The 14876-nt window shown below is 57.2% G+C and overlaps 1 protein-coding gene across 1 annotated transcript; it reads right to left on the minus strand.

The window, feature by feature from the left end:
- Nucleotides 1-420: 420 nt before the first annotated feature.
- CCDC27 (coiled-coil domain containing 27) lies at nt 421-14665 on the minus strand. The gene is made up of 12 exons (XM_055305229.1): nt 14483-14665; nt 13884-14016; nt 12388-12486; nt 11685-11842; nt 8751-8975; nt 7763-7831; nt 7027-7390; nt 6740-6870; nt 4396-4473; nt 3884-4096; nt 1868-1972; nt 421-546 (listed from the first exon to the last, which is right to left on the minus strand). Exons 1-12 carry the CDS (start codon nt 14663-14665, stop codon nt 421-423), a joined length of 1884 nt encoding a protein of 627 aa, XP_055161204.1.
- Between the last annotated feature and the right edge of the window lie 211 nt (nt 14666-14876).

The following is a 14876-nucleotide window of genomic DNA, read 5'->3' on the forward strand; positions in this document are numbered from 1 at the left end:
TGAGGGGTCCTGCCCGCTGGAGCTTTCACTCTGCAGCCATGGCGGGAACAGTAGAAAACTGCCTCCACCTTCTTCCAAAGGGGTCGCAGCAAGAAAGCAGCGCCCCAGCCAGGGGAGCCCCCACCTCCCAGGTTTGTGCAGCAGGTGGAAGGAAGGGCCAGGGCGGGCTGAACAGGAGTGTATGGGCACCCAGGCTCCAGCCTCCCAGCCTGGCAGCCGTGCTCCGTGTGGGGGTCTCCCCAGGAAGGAGCCAGGGGTGCAGGCGGAGGCTGTGGTTGTAGCCCAAGGCCCACGAGTCCCGGGGAAGGAAAAGCTGAGCCCATGGCCAACAGCAGAGTTTAATTCTAACACACAGGGGGTGGCTCCCTGAGCTGGGTGCCGGCCTCCACTGGGCCGCGGTTCCGGGGGCACCGTTGGGGTCTACTTGGAGGGTAGCTTCTTGGACTTGCTTGAGGAAGATAAAGCCTCGGCCTGCTGCAGCGGAGGCACTCGGACACCTTTCTGTTTCAGCTGATTATAGTAGTCGGCTCTTTCTGTAATGATCCTCTGGAACAGAAGCCTGTGGCTGTGGGGACCTCTCCTCCCCCAGAGGGTGCTGGCAGCAGGGTGTGCGGTGAATGGGCTGAGGTGGGGTGGGCTGGGGTAGCTCTGGGCTGGAAACACCCCCAGCACTGCTGACCCAGCCCGGGAGGTGAAGCCACAGGCCACGGGACGCAGAGTTGGGAAGAGATGCCCGCCACATCTCAGAGATACACCTGTCCCCTGAAGCAGCACTAACTACATCTCTTATGTCCTCTGAGAATTTCAAGCAACCCAGGCCAAGAGACCTCAGAAGCCATCCAGTCTGTCCCTCAAGTCCCTTCTGTCCTGCACACAGGCAGGTGGCCTGCCACCTCCCTCACCTCTCCTGCTTTGGCACATCACTGTCTTGTGTGCTGCACTGGCCCAGGAGAGGGGCTCCTTCCTGGCTCCTGAGTGGTATTGATGACCTCTCCCATCCCCCTTCCCATTCCTCCCTCCTTCCTCTCCCCCACACCCAGCAACAGGAACTAGGCTGCAGAGACATCTCCCCAGGCTCTCCTGCAGCCCACCCTCCAGGACTGTTGCCACCCTCCAGGGGCACTACTGACCCGGGACCCCCCACAACATAGAGGAAAGAAATCAGGTCTTTGGGACATGTGGACACTGCAAGGTCACAGGCAGCTGCTGGGGCGGAGGGCCATGCACAGGAGGCTTGGGGCATGGGGACAGAAACAGCCCCTAGTGAGAAGCCCATATGGCCTTGCATAGAGCAGGGACAGTCAGGAGCTCTTATCCCAGCCCTGTTGCCACCATGTCTGTGTGCAGAGAGGCTTGCGGCTCAGTGAACTCAAGTGACCAGCCTGTAGCTTCTCAGCCAAGGCCCACAGGGATAACGACATGACCCTGCCAGCCCAAAGCCTGCACTATTTCTCCCGCACCCCCGTCCCTGGGATGCCTCTGCTTGAGGTCAGCAAGATGACAAGTCACACCAAAGCACCAAGAAGCATCCCCAAAGAGGCTGAGCTGGACAGAGTCTGGGGGTGTCTCCTGCTGCTGGACAATCTCCAGGACCCCAACAGCACCCTAGAGATGAATGCTGAGAGCAGCCTAGCCTTGCCAGGTGTCCAGCATCACCACCTTTTCGGGACATCTGGCCCCCTCTGCCTGAGCAGAGAGCAAGGATGATTCCAGGGTCCCAGTGGAAGAGTGACACAGCCAGGACAAGAATGGGGATCCCCAGCATCCATGCAGCTCCCCACCACCCAGCCCCTGGGCTGCACATCAGCATACTCTGACCTAGAGACACAGCCTTAGGGACGAGGAGGCATCCCAGCACCGGAGATACCTGCAAGGCTTCTAGAATGTCGTTGTCCGAGATCTCAGTGGCAAAGGACTTGCCCCCGGAGGTGCTGAAGGTAGCCTGGATGATCTTGTTTCTCAGTCTTTCAAGCTGTGAGCAAAGGGAAGGAGGGGGTACATCACACCCACCCCTGAGTGGAGCTTTCCGGAAGGTAGGTCTGTCCTCACATTTCACAGCTTTAGGAACTGGACGTGGTTGAAGAGGCCAGCTGGTCTGCCTGTGAGCTAGAAGGTGCCAGATCAAAACCCAGGCCCAGGGCGGCCTGACACCCAGGCTTTAAGTCGCTCCACTCTTTTTTTTTTTTAATTGGAAAAGTAAAACCTGCATGCACATGGTTTAAGAAAGGAAAAATAGTACAAGGGCTCCAAACAATCCCACAGGCTATTCCCCCTTCCCCAAGGTCCCCTCCTGACTCCAGGGGAGACTTCCAATGCCCGAGGAGCACCCTGCATGCTTCTCTGCCCCTCTGGTTAGCACTGGGGGGAACACCTGCAGGCCCCAGCCCTTCTTCCTTTTCTTGTAATGGCTGTTTGCATGAACCAGGTGTTAACTAGGATGGAGTTCAGGCTGTCTAGTCTTGCTGTCATCGGCATCATTGTGTGTGTGTGTGTGTGTGTGTGTGTGTGTGTGTGTGCAGGACCCCAGGAGCACTCAGACGGGTCCCCCCAGTCATGGTGGCTGCTCAGCACCAGCTCCTCACCCTGTGTCCAGGAGCCCTGATGATGCAGGAGTACCGGGTGAGAGCCAGCCGAAAGAGAGTTTGCATCGCCTAAAAAGGGCTGCAGGCTTGTCTACTTTGCCTCTGAGATAGTGTTTAAGTGACAGAGGGGATGTTAGGAGCTCTTGACCTTGGGTGGGGAGGGGGCTTCCTTTCTTTCCCATGTGGATTGATGCCAGCTCTTTGCCAGATACCGTACTGGGTATGGGGGTCACTGAGGGAACAGATGGTGAGGGGGGGCTCGCCCCCCCTGGAGGTGGTCCTGGAAGTGACCCCTGCTGGGTAAGGGATGGCGATCACCTGGGGAGTCTGGCCACAGGGCCCCACACCCCGGCTGACTCAGACATCACTCAAGGCGCTCGGCACCTCTTCCTGCGGACCCCAGACCCTCCCAGACTTTCCCAGTACAGCATTCCAGACAAGAGTCACCCAGCTACCGATATACCATCACCGGCTAACGCTCCAGCTGCGTGTATTGCGGGATCTGAAACACAGCTTTATGCAAGAGAACAGGTGAAGGGCCCTCGGCGACACTGCTGAGCTATCCAGCAGGAGGCTGGCACCCGGGGGGAGGAGAACACACCTGGACACAGCAGGGCTCTGGGTGGGTGGGGAAGGTGCTCTGTCAAAAGCCTACATGCACAGGACCTTTCTTTTTGCTGGTTTTGGGATTTGGAATCAGGATGGCTCTTTGCTGATTTCCTTTCTGGCCTGTGTACCTCAGCAGAGGGCACCTCGGCCTCCCCCTGGGCCATAGCTCACATGCAGCATGAGGGGGTCAGATGTGGGATCCAGCTTTTCACATCCCAGCACCAGCCCTACAAAGCTCTGCAGCCTCAGGCAGGTTATTTCGCTCCCTTGGGCTGCAGGCGCTTTATGTGTCCAGTGAGGATGCTAAGAACACCTGCTTCGTAGCTTTGTTCAGGATGTTAGGGGACTTCACTGAGCAGTTTAGAACGGTGCTGGACCCACGCAAGCACCCGAAAATTATAAATGGATGGCACTCTTACTGTCATACCCCCGGCCTGGAGCTCTCCTTCCTGGCCGGCTGTCCAAAGCCTTGTGCCCTTCACAGCACAAGCCATACATGGAGCCAACGAGGCCACTCCGCCCTGGGGGCTCCCTCCTGCCACCCTGGCCATTACACCTTTGCCCTCTCTGCCACTGTTTCTGGAGCGTCAACTCTGTGCCAGGGGCAGGGATACCAGGGAAATGAGCCTCAGACCCTGTCCGCCTCCGTCGGCCATGGGCGAGGGCGCTGGCGCTCTGCACCTGGGGCCTACCCGGGACTGGGCGCTCTCCAGGGCCACGCGCGCCTGCTGCTCCGCCTGCTGGATCATCTCATTCTTGCTCAACATCTCCTCCTGCAGCCACTTGCGTCTCTGCAGGTGGTTCTGATTCTGGCTCACCTGGGCCTGCAGCTCGCTGACTTTGGCGTCGAACTCCGAGATGGTGTGCTCCTGCTTCGCGAGTTTGCTCTGCAGCTCCGACACTTGCTGCAGGGGAACCGGGGAGGGTAGGCGAGTAGGCCCACCTGGCCCAAACGGGTTGCCTCGCTCCCTGCCCCTTCTCCCCTCCTGAAGTCAGCCAACTCTCATGGGGTCGAGTCTGATCGCCAACAATGGCACGAGGCCTCTGTGTGCAGGCGCTCCTGCAATTGGTGGACAGGGTGCTGCCTGAGGTAGGGGAGCCTGACTCACTGTGGAGGGGTTCTCCAGCTCATCTTCCCCACACTGTCAGGACTTAGAGCAAGAACAGCCATCTGGCTGACAGTTTAACCATGCCTGGCGGTCACCTGGCGGAGAAGAAGATTGTCCTTCTCAATGACGCCCATCATCTCTTCATGCTTCTTGTCTTCCCTGAGGTTCGAGAACTGGAAGGCAGACAGGCAGTTGGCTCAGGAGGTCGGGGGCAAGAGGACAGACCGAGCACGTGCGTCCAGCTCTTCCACCTGAACCTCAGTAAGATGAAAGCAGTGGGACTTCTGCAGAGGACAAGAAGGGGGAAGGCGGCACCCCCGTGGGGCACTGGAAAGCAGGGCCAGCAACAGGGGCATGGAGAACAAGCCCAGCTCACTCTTCAGAGTCCCTAAATCTCAGAAATTGGTGCTGTGGGTTCTTCTGGATCTGGAGCCTGATGTGGGAAGGATCGGCGGAGGATTTCTGAGACTGAGAGCCGCAGACCAGTCCTCACCCTCAAGCAGCCAGGACCCTGCTCCTTGTCCACCTGCCCAGACTGGATGTCAGGGACACTGCAGAGGATCTCTGGCTGGGGATGTGCCAGGCGCAGTGGAGTGGGGAGATCCCAGGCTCCAGATGCAGGATGCGGGTCCCCAACGGGGATGCCCCAACTGTCTTCCCAGCTTGGCTCCCAGAACACAGTCAGCAAGGCCTAAGAAACTTTTAGGTTCCCAGATTCCAGGGCAATCTGACCTAACACGAGGGCCTCCAAACACTCAAGTGCTCGCTTCAGCAGCACATATACTAAAAACACTCAGCTAAAGTACCCACACATGCCCCATGTGCTCAGAGCCGTGCTTGGCTCTCATGCTGGAGCGAAACTCTCTTGTGACAGAGACTAAAACAAAGGGACCCAGGGCCCTTGCAGGAGATCACAAAGGTGTAGGAAGTTAAGCCCAGAGATGGTAAGTGTTCCATGGGGTAGGCAAGACACTGAACCGTGAAATAAAAGACAAAAGGACGTTCAGAGAATAAGAGTGATCGCGGAAGCCATAGCGTGACAAAGGCAGAGGCAGGAGGTGGCTGTGGCTAACGTGCCGGCATGTGGACAGTAGAGCAAAACTACAGGGAGATGGCGAGCAGGGGAGTGCACAGCAAGAGGAGGAGGAACAGGGGCCTGGTGACGCCAGGGGGAGAATTCAGGAAACAAGATGAAGGACACATATCCCCAGTTGGGCCCTCAGAGCCCAGGACAGGCAATAGTCCTGAACTAGCACCACTCTGCAAACACCGGGAACACAGGGTACAAAGACGGCACTCGGCGGTTTTCCAAAGAGGCAGCAGTGCACCCAGACCCGGATCCCAGGCAGGCGAGAGCTGGGAATGTGCAGGGCTTCCCTCCAGCAGCCTTGGCCACTTGGGTCCATGGCAGCGCCCTCACTGTTCTCCTGGCTGCGGTTTGGCTCCAACGAAGTTCTTTTTTTTTTTTTTTTTTAAGATTTTATTTATTTGACAGAGAGAGAGAGAGAGAGTGAGCACAAGCAGGGGGAGGGGCAGAGGGAGAGGAAGAAGCAGACTCCCCGCTGAGCAGACAGCCCGACCTGTGACTCTATCCCAGGACCCTAAGATCATGGCCTGAGCCAAATACAGATGCTTCACTGGCTGAGCTGCCCAGGCACCCTGTTCCACACAAATTCTATCGAGATGTAGAATTAGGACATTAGCAGAATACAATGTCCCCCCAAATTTACACCCACTCATTTTTTTATCAGAAGACTACTGCAGGATGCACTCCAGTGAAAACACGGGAGTGGATCAGAAAAGAGAATGAATCTTAATCCTTTTGGCAAAAACCCATGTTTGAGTCCCCGGTGGGCATAAGCTGCTGATAACTATAGCCTGACCACCTCATTGTGGTGGGATGGTGCTGGCAGGAGGTGGACATCCTGTGCTGGGGGCCCCAAGCCGAGGGTGGGAGGGTGTGAAAGAGGGAAGTGCTAGCTAATGAGACGATGGAGAAAAATCCAGAACAGTCGTTAGGAGCCTGCCATCTGGAGACCTGCAGAGTGATTCCCAAAGAAGAGTCGAAAGAGGTTGCCCTGGGAGCCGGGCACACATGTAGGAGGAGAGTGGGACATGCCCCTGTTTGCAACAAGCCTGTGGGACTATTTGGTTCTTTAGGCTATGTGCGTGAAAATCTTAGCAAGAGGTGGGCTCGGCGGACTGGTGGCCTCCCTAAGTGTGTGTGCTCAGCCCTGGGACCTGAGGACCCAGGGATGCTGGAGAAGTGGCCAGGAGCCATGCAGCTCCAGGAGGATGGTGAGGGCCAGCAGGCAGTGCAGGGCTGAGGGGCATGCTGCGACCCGGGACGCCCCCTGGGCTCCCGGCTCCCACTCCGCGTGCCCAGCAGTGGGACAGGAGGGGCTGCTGGCACCCGCCGCGTGACAGGGGCACGGTCACCTTGTTGGACATGGCCTGTAACTGGTCCTTCCGCTCCCGGAGCTCCTTCTGCAAGGTGTTGTTCTCCGTGTTCACCTGCTGCAGTTGGGACTCCTGGAAATCCACTTGGCGTTGTAAAGACGTGATGGTCCCTGTGTGAGCACGGGAAGGGGGGAGTGGGCAGTGCACTGGGAGGCCAGGACAAGGGACTCTGTGGCCCCAGCTGCAGGCTGCAGCCTCCTGCCCCGAGTCCCTTGGTCCCCTGGGCCACCTGTTCTCCTGTGGCTCCTGGGCCCCCAGCGCCCCACCTGTTGCAAGCGAGTATCTGGTCCTGGTGATCTCCAGCTCTGTCTGGAACTCTTGGAACACTTGCTCGTACTCCTCCAGCTGTGCTATCAGCTCCTGCTCGAAGGCCTCTTCCAGGGAGCGGGAACTCCTCCTGCACTGGTCCTCGTCCTCCTGTACCTCCTTCTCCTCCTCCTGCTCTACCTCCCCCTCCTTCTCTTCCTCCTCCTCCTCTGGCAGCTCCTGCTCCTCACCCCCCATCCTGTCTGCTGGGCCCTTCCCTTCCTTGTCCACAGCCTCCTCAGCCTCCCTGTGCGCAGCCTCTTCTTCACCGCCAACGCCTTCCAGGTCTTTGCCTCTGCTGATCATGGTATACTCCTCCTGGAGCTGGGAGAGGGTTGGGGTCCTGGGCGGGAGTGCAGGAGGAGGAAACACACTAGCAGTGGGGACACTGCCCCTAGCAGCTGTGACAGCCCCCAGCCTCACAGGTCTCAGGAGACCACAACTGCCTGGCACCCCTGGGACGGTGGAGTGGGAGTCACTTCTCCAGGAGCTGCCCTGCCACCCTGCACCTGCTCCTCTGAAATCCTGTAGGATGGAAGGGAGGCTCCAGAGTTGGAGTTGAGAGCGTACAGCTTGGGAAAGGCCACCAGGGCAGGGCTGCAGGTAGGACACCATGGCCTGGGCAGTACCCGGCAGCCCTGGAGAGGGGGAGCCCAGGGCCAAGCCTGCCCGCTCAGGGTCCCGGCCAGCCCGCACCTGCCTCCAGCGCTGCAGCTCCTCCTCATCTCTGAAGAAGGTTTTCAGGATGCTCATCCTCCCCAGGGGCTTTGGCACAGGCTCCTGTAAGTGGGCCACTCCTGTAAGCCTCAGGGATTCAGACTGCACCCTCAGCTGCCCCCAGAGATGTGCTGAGACCTGCCCTTCTGGAAGGGGACAGCCACCTCTCCATGTTGCAGGGGATAGGGGTACCCAGTGTCTTCCTGCCAAGGATGCCGTGTTGGTGAGAAGGGGGCAGTGACCTGCAGATGGGTGGCCCTGGGGGGATGGTGACCTGCACAGGGCAGCCCTGGGAATAGCGTGGTTTCGGACTCTCCTGGCCCAGGCCCAGCAAGTGGCCTTGCAGCAATGGGCACACCTGCTTTGTTCCAAGAATGGAGGACCAGCCTGCCATGCCTACGGTGATGTCACTGCAGGCCCACTGTGGGCCCACAAATCTCTAACAGCCCCTGGGAGGCCAGGAATAGGGAAGGCAAGCTGATGCCCCCAGGCTTCTTCAGATTCCCTCTGCCCCTGCCTGCTGGCACCGCAATATCCATTTCTAGGCAGTGTTCTCTGGTGGCATCTTGGGGCCACACCTGTGCCCTACCAGGACCAGCCTCATTCAATCCTCTGCCCAGACCTGGGGAGGGGCAGCATTCCCCTCCTGGCTTTATAGGGAAGGACACTGAACATCCTGTGGCCAGAAAGATCAGGCTAATCCAAGCCACCATGCCCACTGGGCCCATAGTGAGGCCAGGTCTGGAGCCTCCCTTCCATCCTATAGGATTTCAGAGGAGCTGGCCCTCATCTTCCAGGTAAGGACACTGAGTCCAGAGTATGACATGACCTGTCCCAGGTGGGAAAGCAAGCCAGCAGCAAAGCACAGGGGTCTAGGTGTCCAGCTCACGGCTCTTTTTCTGGGCTGAGGTCCCACGAGGATGTGGATGATGGGGCATTTGTCAGGGGCCCGAGGGCCACCTGGAACTTTGGACGCATTGGATGCAGAGCCTGTGACAAGGGCCCCACTCACCTTCATGCCCTGGCTCACCCACATCTCTGGGCCTTTGCTCTTGAGTAGGTACTTTAGCTGCTTCTTCAAGGCCTCCTTCTCCTCCTGGAGGGCCAGGACCTCCTCATCTCTCTTCTGAAGTAGCACCTCCAGCTCCGACAGGCGCTGCACTTCCTCCCCCAGCATGAGCAGGCAGTGATCCTGGGCACAAAAGCACGGGCGGCCCCTGGGTGCCATGCAGGCTCCTTCCTGACCCACCCTCTCCACCTGGTGCCTGTGGAGCGGGGGCTTGAAGCCCCAGAGGAGCAGACTAGCTGTCCTGGGACCCTGAAATCCCAGCCACTCCCACCAGAGGGCAGGCCCCAAATCCTTACTGGGGAGGTTCCTGGCAGCCTCCCCATCAGGCCCAGTTCTGGCTGGCGCCCCCACACCCGCCAGCTGCAGCAAGGCACACCATCATTCCATGCTGCCCCACAACGAACCAGCAGCACGCCCCAAGAGCCACCCCAGAGCTTGTCAGGGAGCCAAGCCCTCTGCCCCTCCACCATCCATGCTCAAACTCTCTGTGCCCTCGCTTCCTCAGAGTTGGAGACGAATACCCATGTTCTTGGATAAATGGAAACCGAAGACCTTGCCCTGAACAGCTCTGAATTGGGAGCAGCAGTAAAGGAAGCCCTAGGGACCCAGGGGCCTGGGGGGAGGGGTCCCAGCGCAATCCCAGGGAGAAAGGAACATAAGTAGGATGTTTTCCAAATATTTAGAATTTAAGTGCCAGGCCTCTGCGTAGCCCATAAAACAAAGAAGCAGAAGGCACAAAGGAAGTTAAAAAACATTTTAAGCGGAATGATAATGAACTTTATCAAGACATCAGGACTTGTAGGGGTGAAGCCGAAGCTGTGGTGGGGACAGATGCACAGCCTCCCGTGCACGGACTGGAGCTGGAGCGAGCAAGGAAGCCAGCATCTAGACAACCATAGAAGGGCTCCAGGAAAGAGCTGCAGGCTACAGTGGGAGGAGGGAATGACAAGGATGAAAGGATGAGAATGTGGAGGACCAGCCGGAAACAGGGGAGAGGAAGGGGAAGGTGCAGCGTGGGGAGGCAGGGCAGTTCTCAAGGGTCCCTGTCACTGCAGATGGTCCTCCTGCTTCCAGGGGAGAAGCTCTCCCTATGCCAGCTCAGACCAGGTGGAGATGAGACAAGGAGAACCCTAAGGACACCTTCCAAGCCCCTGGAGCCAGCCAAGCCTGCAGCCCTTCCTCTGGCCACTTCACACATGAGTGCTTTCTCCTTCCCACGGTTGGCATAAATGAAAACACTGCAGAGAACATCCTTTTACACAGATCTGTGTGGCTCTACCTGACTGCATCCTCAGGCTTTCCCTGACGTGGAACTGCTTTCCCTAAAGTGGTCACAGGATATTGACACATTTAAAATTGTGAAAATGTGGAGGCAGAGTGTCAGGAGGTAAAAGTAAAACGAAGATTCGTGCAGCCACGCTATCAGGGTTTTGTGTTCCCACTAGCTGCCCAACACTTTATGGTGCTCATTTCCATGACTGTCATTAAAGACTCACCACCAACAACCGAAGGTGATTCTAGGAAAAGAGGAGAGGGAGGGAGGGAGAGAGAGAGAGAGAGAGAGAGAGAGAGAGAGAGAGAGAAGGTACAAGGAAGCACTGTCCAGAATGGAAGGGAGGCTCTCGCTCCTGCGGAATCTCCTGCAGAAATTAGAGGGGGATTCGGAGACCATTAAGCACAGGATCAGGCTAACAAATCTGAAAATGTACATGAAGCAGAGGCATTCCTCGCAAAACATAGCCTATCCAAACTGACACAAGAGGGAGGAGAAAATCGGATTATCTTTCAAGGAAGCAAATTTCCTATTTGGAAAACCTCCCCCGTGAGGACTCTCTGGACACACAACTTCCTTCTGTGAGGAATTCTTCACCAGTCTCATGCAGACTCTTCCAGAGAACAGAAGAGCAGAGAGAAAAATGCCTCTCAACTTTTTGATTGTTTGTTTTGAGGCCAGAATTACTCTGACCCCAAAAGCAAACAAGGGAATTACAGACAGGTAAACTCTCACAAACAAAGATGCACAGAGTGACATCGTAAGGAATCAGCTCGTAGGTAGGCCCTTACACACCAAGCTGATTATTGCTATTGTTTTTTAGAGATTTTATGTATTTATTTGTCAGAGAGAGTGTGGGAGCAGAGCAGAGGGAGCAGAGGGAGAGGGAGATGCAGACTCCCCACTGAGCAGGGAACCCGATGCAGGACTCAATCCCAGGACCCCGAGATCCTGAGCCAAAGGTGCTTAAACAACTGAGCCACTCAGATGCCCCTGATTATTACTATTTTTTTAAAGATTTTATTTATGTATTCATGAGAGACAGACAGAGAGAGAGAGAAAGGGAAAGAGGCAGAGACACAGGCAGAGGGAGAAGCAGGCTCCATGCAGGGAGCCCGACATGGGACTCGATCCCAAGTCTCCAGGATCAGGCCCTGGGCTGAAGGCAGCGCTAAACTGCTGAGCCACCTAGGCTGCCCTGATTATTACTATTTTTAAGAATATATTCTCTCAAGTGGGAATAGTGGTATGTGGATGGTTAAGGTTATGATATGTGTGATGAGCTGCAAGCCAGGGAAGCAATGCCAGCTTAAACCACCAGCCACTGGGATGCAGATGCACAGGGGTAAGAAATTCTTGAAAGCTCTGATTTATGGAGGAAGCCCAAGGAGGGTTCTCGGGGTCAGTTTTGGTCGCATCTGGGGATCTGCTTGGATGGCTAACCAGATGCCCGACAAGAGCCCCCGGGGCTGGCCTGGCCCTCCTCTGGGGCTGGATGCAGAGCTGGGTGTCAGGTCCAGGCTTTCTGCCCAGGGCTCCGTGCACACACATGGCCGTACCTTCTCATGAATGACCGAGATGTACCAGGGTAGCCGTTTGTTCGGGTGGCTCTGCGCCAGGACTGGGCTGCTGGAGACCGGGCTTATGGTCTGGGATTCACTCCTCTTCCACAAGTAGTTGAACTCACAGGCACTCTTACTAAATGGAAGGGGGCACCCTGTGGAGATGCAGCGGGGAGTCAGACTCATCTCAAGTGCTGGGCCGCCCTGGGGCCTTCCATAAGAGTGTCACCTTGTAGGGACCCCCTTTGCTGCCCAGCCACGCTCCTCCAAGCCGCCTAGCTCTAACCGCCATTGGCCATCCCTCCCCACCTGCCAGCGTGTGTGTTGAAGAAATGGAGGAAAATCATCATAGTAGCCCTTGGAGATTCCCAGACACCAGGTGGCACGGATACCACCATGCACCAGGTGGCCCGGACATCTGCGAGGGGTTTCCTCGTGTCCAGACAAAGGAGATCTCTGTATGCAGAGATCAACTTTAGATAAACCTAAGTTAGTATATTCATGCGTGGGAACAGGGTGTTCTGCCCAAGGAGGGATCTGTCCCGTGTAAGGGGCAGAGGGCCGGGCGGGTGGTCCTGGGAAGGGGGGTCTCATGAAGCATGATCGAGGAGCCCTGGGCGGGGGGGGAAGGGGCCCCAGCAGGTGAAGGCAGAGGCCTCAGAGCTGGGGTGCCAGGGAGAGGACCCCAGGGGTATCTTACCCCCGTGCCAGCCGGCCTTGCCCTCACTGTCCACCTTCATGTCCGAGCCCTGCTGGACAACGCACAAGTCCTCGGGCAACTCGGCTGAGGTGGCTGAGCCTGCAGGATGTTAAAAACGTCAGCTGATGACAGCTAAGGCCACATCTTCCCAAGACCTCCCTGCATTGATGGGACTATCATTTCATTTCATTTTTTTTAAGATTTAATTTATTTATTCATGAGAGACACAGAGAGAGAGAGGCAGAAACACAGGCAGAGGGAGAAGCAGGCTCTATGTAGGGAGCCCGACGTGGGACTCAATCCCAGGTCTCCAGGATCACACTCTGAGCCAAAGGCAAATGCTCAACCACTGAGCCATCCAGGTGTCCCTCATTTCTTTTCAAACTTCAGGTCGGGGCAGCCCGGATGGCTCAGGGGTTTAGCGCCGCCACCTTCGGCCCAGGATTGTGTCCCACGTCGGGCTCCCTGCATGGATCCTGCTTCTCCCTCTGCCTGTGTCTCTGCCTCTCTCTCTCTCTCTCTCTGGGTCTCTTATGAATAAATAAAATCTTTATAAAAAATAAACTTCAGGTCGGATTAAAGGTGACTTTTGTCATATGGATGTGTGGGATCAAACCTGGGACCAAATTGAAACACATGTCTCATCCCCTGCTGGCCCATTGGTGTGCCCACCCGGAACAGACCAGGTGCAAGTCCATCTCTGCATAGTGGTGCATTCCCTTTCCTGGAAGGACACATCCCCATCTGTAAAAACGGCTCAGCCTTAAGTCTCCAAGAGACCCCTCTGCCCCAAGGGGCAGATCCTGTTCCCCCTAAGTCGTCAGGAATCAGGCCAGTGGCGGGAGCTCTGTGAGCAGAATGCAGGATGCAGTGTGGCCCCCCCGGGCCCATCTCAGCCCTGCCCAGAATTCACGGACCTGGAGCACTGGCTGCTCTCTGAGGGGACCTTAGAACCTACTGGGTGGGGGCTCCTGCTTCTGATGTGAACAAGGCCCCCATTGCTAGCCACAAGCACGAAGCTTCCATCTCCCTGTCTCTAAGGACAGCATCACATGTGGGGACATGGAGGTGGAGTAAGCCCAGCAATTGCAAGATCTAGGGCACAGCCTGGTCTGGCTAGGGGCCCCCGGGGACCGCTGAGTGACTGACTGGCTGCCCTCTCCAAGCCTCCTGCTCTCCTGGGTCAGAACAAAAATGGTTCCTACCTTTGGCCTTATGACCTCTTTCCTGCAGCTTTCAGAATTTTGAACCTTTTCTCCGGCCCCTGCCCCTAACCCTACAGAGTCAGGTGGATGAGACAAGAGAAAAGCAAGAAGGCTTTTCCTTGCCTCCCTCCCAGCTGGCCCTGCTATGAGTTCGAGCAGGTGCTCCTGCCCACACACCGTGCACGGCCCACACTGGCATCACTCCAGCTGACAGGTGCTGGGAAGGTGGCCCCACTCCTCCAGGCCAGGAGGTGGTTTTCACACGGGGCCCCCCTCATGGTTGGCTCTCACCATAATGAGACATGGACGTGGCCTTGGTGCTGAACTGAGGGCAGCCGGGGCGCGAGAGACACATCTTTCTGAGCTCCTCCAGTTCGGCCATGAAGCTGGTGTCCCCAGGGCTAATGTCTTGCTTGGACTCACCCTGGTGCAGTGGACACAACAGGACACTGAGGGAAGAGCCCCTGGAAGCCACGTGCCCCAGCCCCAAAAACCTCGAGCTTTAGGACAGTTGTGGGCACCAATGGGAGCAGACACTGGCGTCCACTTGGGCAGCCTCTGGGGAGCTGCACTCAGCTCTCCTGGCTCCCTGAGCCCCTGGTAGATTCAGGAACCTTCCAGCTGCGCTCTGCCTTCCTCCTCCCCTCCTCCCCCCACTCTGCTCCTTTCCTAGACACCCTCCCCACCACAGGGAGGCCTAGAGCTGATGGCCATGTCCCTCCCAGACTCCAGGGCTGCCAGTTCTCGGTGCTCCCAGCATCAGCCCGTCTTTGGCCATCACCAGAGCGTATTTGAAGGCTGCGTCGACCGAGCAGACCTTGAGGCCTTCTGCCAACGGGGAGACGTGGGCCACCCCAAGTCATCCCTGTCTGGCTCCCGGGCCCTGGCACCTTCTGTCTATAGAAGTGGCTGATGGCCTGTGCTGACTTGCTGAGGCAGCGCTGCCTCCGGCGCAGTTTCCACTCCGGGACCTGGTTGTCCCGGCCAGCCATGTTCTGCAGGAGCATCAGCCCCTTCTCCATCAATTTGGGTGCCACGCTGCACTTCCTGGGCGAGCTGTCATCAACCGGCATCATCTGCAGGTTCGGCAGAGGGGCCTGGGCCGCCAGGTGAAGGATGCCTTGGACAGATGGCCGCCGTGGGCCTCTCTGTCTGGAGCAAGCTGCCGAGGGCGACAGGCACTCATGTGGGGACCTGCTGCCTGACCAAGCCCTGGACACAGCCAGCCCGGAAGCTCCACATCCTGTGGGATCCTGGGAGTGTGTATGGCATCACATATGTCTC

The sequence above is a fragment of the Nyctereutes procyonoides genome, unplaced genomic scaffold, assembly GCF_905146905.1.
Source record: "Nyctereutes procyonoides isolate TBG_1078 unplaced genomic scaffold, NYPRO_anot_genome, whole genome shotgun sequence".
NCBI classification, from domain to species: Eukaryota; Metazoa; Chordata; class Mammalia; order Carnivora; family Canidae; genus Nyctereutes; species Nyctereutes procyonoides.